Here is a 4162-nt window from a genome sequence, read left to right as displayed (position 1 = left end):
AAAATGTTTTAAGCAAAGTTTTTGTTTTGCAAATTTCTAGATATGCTCTTTTCTTTTCTTTGGATCATTGTAAATGGTGAATCTTGTTTTGTTCATGACTTTTTTTTCAGCTAGCTTCTTTTTTCCTGTGTAAATATTTCATTTTCTTGACAAGATTTGAGATTGAAGCTTGTGGTTTGACCTCTTTGAAGAGTTGTCTCATCAGCAATTAAACCATATTTCTTTTATAATTAATAAATTTAAAGTAGATAAAAATTAATTAAGCAAAGTTTTTGTTTGCAAATTTCTAGATGATATACAAATGGTGTCAACTGGTAATCATCCACATTGATTGGGGTAGCAATGCAGTGGGAAAAGTTTAAGAAAAGTCTAATTTATTAACACATATCAAATACAAATACTTTATTCCATGAAACAACATAGTAAGTTTCAAAACAAATCAAGTTTTCTGCACTATTTATATAACAATTGTAAATAATATAAACAAGAGAACTATCAAATGAAATTTGGTTATAAAAAACTTACATCATTTGTAATGCACCATTTTTTTCACATAAAACATGTTATAGAAAGCACCATGACAGCGGTTACAAATCAAGAATTTTTATATATTTATCTCTAGGTTTAACTTAATCATATAGCACTATAAAAAGTAATAAAAACAAAAGAAAAAAAGTTTAAGCAAACACAATATGATAAAATATGCGATAATATGTTGTAATTAAATTTGGATGCTGTAAATTCTCATATGAAAAAATTCCAAAGATGAAAATGATGATAAAGTAAACATAAAAACAAAAAGTTCTCCAAACATTATATACATATATATATTATTTACATATATACAATAATACCAATCATATTTGTTTTTTAATTTAATTTATTTCTATTACAAAACTAAACATATGTAAATGGAAAACTAAAAAGAATAATTTAATGAAAGGAATAGATTAATAATGAACTTTAATACCAGAGAAAGTAGATTATTTAATGAAAAGAATAGATTTATAATGAAATTTATGGTTTGAATGAGCATGAAACATATAAACTAAGGTGAATTTATAAAAACAAACTACATGTATACTACTATTTACAATATAATAAAATGAGAGTAGAGAAATGCGAGTATAATCAAAATCTTTTCTTTAATTAAAATAAAGTGTAACTAATCCAAATAAATCAAATGAAAGAAAATTGAAAAGTTTTGGTGATATAATTTTTCATAATATAAGTAGATTTGTAGAATACATCCTCATCAGTGATTATTAAAATTTAGATAACAGTGTATAAATAAGTTTATAAAATTTAGAAAAAAGATTATAAAATTTAGAAAAAAAAAATAAAAAAAATATAAAATTTAGAAAAAAAATTTAAAAAATTTCATAAAATTTAAAAGTTTAGAAAATTAATCATAGGTTAGTCTCTGTGGCCGAATAGATATCCTGTTTGATCTTCTCAATATTCTTGGTGGTTGTTGTTGTGCTGGGGCTACTCGTCTGTTATTTTCACGTGGTGGAAAAAAATAATTTATAATTTCTTGAAGCCTTTCATAAATTGCGATGAGGATATATTCTACAAATTAAAAAGTAGTAAATACAGAGATAGATATTAACTTAAACAGTTTTTTTTGGTGTATTAACAAAATCTGCAATTTCTATTTCGGATAGTGAATCTGCATCGACATTGAAGGAGAATTGGTGTTGGCGGAAATTGGTTTTTGCAGTTCTCTTCTTTTTGCAGATGCAAAATAACATCAGCGACAAGAGCATAACACATGCTAGAGATGCTGTAAAGATAAATTTGAATATGTCACTTACTTTAAAAATTATAAAATATATTGATATATATAAATAGATTAGACCATTGGTTTTTCTGTTTGAATTGTCTTTATAGCTTACTGTTTGGTGTGAGCTTTTGCTCTGTGTTGAAGGTCATACTTTGATCTATAATACATTGGCACTCATACCGCATCTTTTTCTTATTTATAAATAAGTGTTTTTATTAGAACATGTATATATTTTTATTTTATTTATTTATTTTATTTTTATATTGTTTGTCAATCAAATAAATAAATTAAATTTAGATACTTACCAAAAATCATTATAAGAATGATCTTAATATTATCTAGACCCTTGTCTTCCTCCTGTGCATGTGGTGTTGACTTCTGAAATAAAGAAATAAAATCATGTATTTCATGAAAATGTTGATATTAAAAAATCTTATCCTTCACATTTTAATTTGTTTTTAAGCACTATACTATAGAGAATACAAATTGACTCGTTCATGTACATGTATTTCCTAATAAAAATAGAAAACAAAACGGACGTTTTAATTAAAAAAATATCAGATAAATGCTTACCAGTTGTTTATCAGTGGTGCCGATTGACAATGTGGATCCTGGTGTTACTCTTGTTGCTGCTGTTGTTGTTGTAGAAGCTATGACTCCATTCTGTAAAAAAAAAATATACATAATGTAAGAAATGTTTTACACAATAAAATTAATAAATAATATATAAGATCTGCTCATAGTTTAGGTTGTTTCTAGTCACTTTACATATAGAGACAATACTACGTGATTACTTTAAAGCTCTTATTATTCTGTTATTCTTTTCTAATTTCCTATATACTTACATCACAATGTATACCATTAACAATTGTTATTGTTTCTGGTGCTGCTAAAACATTGCTGCATTTAGAATTTCCTTGTTTGATCTCAATTGAATGCAGGTCTCTATTATTTGCAAGGTCCAATTGTCCGGCAACAAAAAATCTTTCGAATACGACTTTCTTTACATCTAGTCGGATTCTGGTGTTGTAGAGCCCTGCTCCAGTCCATCTGCAATGGAGAGTATCCCCCTCCACTGTGCATACATCTCTCAATTCATGCGAGCATGAAACAGCTGACATTGTGAAACAAATGATGATGAATATAAACATGGTGTTGATGGGTGACATTATGCAAATATTTTGAGGAATTAAATACCCGGATGAGAAATAAAAACAATAGTCTAATTAGGGAATAAATTAGGGGTAATTAATTCCGTGATATATGGTTGGGATAAGAGTGGTAGATGGATAAGGTTTAATTAATGTTTGAGTATGGATTGTTTTAATAAATAATAATAATAGTTTTTACAATATACGCTAGGGTTAGGGTTAATTAATATATTTTCAATTCTTATTCATTTTTTGTTACAAATGAAACTTAAAAGTTTTATAAAATTTCTTCTCTCAACGCGAAGTCATTTAATCTTCTATTTTTTCAGTTTTACTTTTAACTTCTTTATCCAAAATATTAACAATTTAAATTGTCTATATGTTAAATGCGATGGAAAATAAATCAAAACATTCTTTTATAAGTGAAAAAACAAAATTTTCATTTAATATTATACAACAGTTATATTATGTAATTTTCTTGACGTCTGCAAAATGCAACGTGTGAAAAAATCAAAACAGTCTTTTATATTTCTACAAATTTTAAAATCCAATATTTTGATATTATTCAACAAATATATTATACAATTTTGCTAGCGGGAACAAATTTTTGTCAACGTGGCAAAAATATTTGCTGCTGCCACACAATATATACTACTGTGGTGGTATTCCGTAAATACTACACGGACGTTCTTTAGAATGAAATTTTAAATTCATCTACATTTAAGTCAATCCGCTCCACAGAGAGTCATATAGTAAACAAACATATCACAACCACATCAAAGCTAAAGGTTTCTTCTGAACATTTGAAGGTTCCTTCAATGTATTGGCTACCTAAACTAAATTCATCTACCCTTCTATGTATTGGCTACCTAAACTACACAAAAAACCATTTAAATATTGTTTCATCTCGGCCTCTTTGAATCTTTAAGTGTTCCTAACTAGTTAATTAACTATTATTAAAGAGCTTATTATAAACTATTGTAATAAAATATATGAACAAAGTGGTATAAACCATTTTTGGAGTGTAAAAAAATCTTTGGATGTTTTAGATAAACTAAGTGCTTTTGATGGTCCTTTTGATTCTGTTGACAGTTTTGATTTTTATACTCTTTACACTACACTTCCACACAATCTTATTTAAGGTAGCACAATACAAAGATTTTTCATCCCCAATCAGACATCTTTAAACTGCTGTAATTCCACTCATCTTTCTTTAAATTTTATA

At 26.6% G+C, this 4162-nt stretch overlaps 1 protein-coding gene across 2 annotated transcripts; it reads right to left on the bottom strand.

The window, feature by feature from the left end:
* Positions 1 to 387: 387 nt before the first annotated feature.
* On the bottom strand, positions 388 to 3589 carry LOC143076232 (uncharacterized). Of its 2 annotated transcripts, none has more exons than XM_076251949.1 (4): positions 2632 to 3589; positions 2360 to 2449; positions 2092 to 2164; positions 388 to 1572 (listed from the first exon to the last, which is right to left on the bottom strand). In XM_076251949.1, the coding sequence occupies exons 1-4, from the start codon at positions 2953 to 2955 to the stop codon at positions 1406 to 1408; spliced, it is 654 nt and encodes a 217-aa protein (XP_076108064.1). In that variant the 5' UTR covers positions 2956 to 3589; the 3' UTR covers positions 388 to 1405. The 2 variants fall into 2 exon arrangements, with proteins under 2 accessions (XP_076108064.1, XP_076108063.1); XM_076251948.1 differs by having other exon boundaries at positions 388 to 1786; positions 2632 to 3588.
* Positions 3590 to 4162: the final 573 nt, after the last annotated feature.

This window comes from Mytilus galloprovincialis, chromosome 5 (assembly GCF_965363235.1).
Source record: "Mytilus galloprovincialis chromosome 5, xbMytGall1.hap1.1, whole genome shotgun sequence".
NCBI lineage: Eukaryota > Metazoa > Mollusca > Bivalvia > Mytilida > Mytilidae > Mytilus > Mytilus galloprovincialis.
Note: the sequence above shows the minus strand (reverse complement) of the source record. Positions and strands in the feature narration are given on the sequence as shown.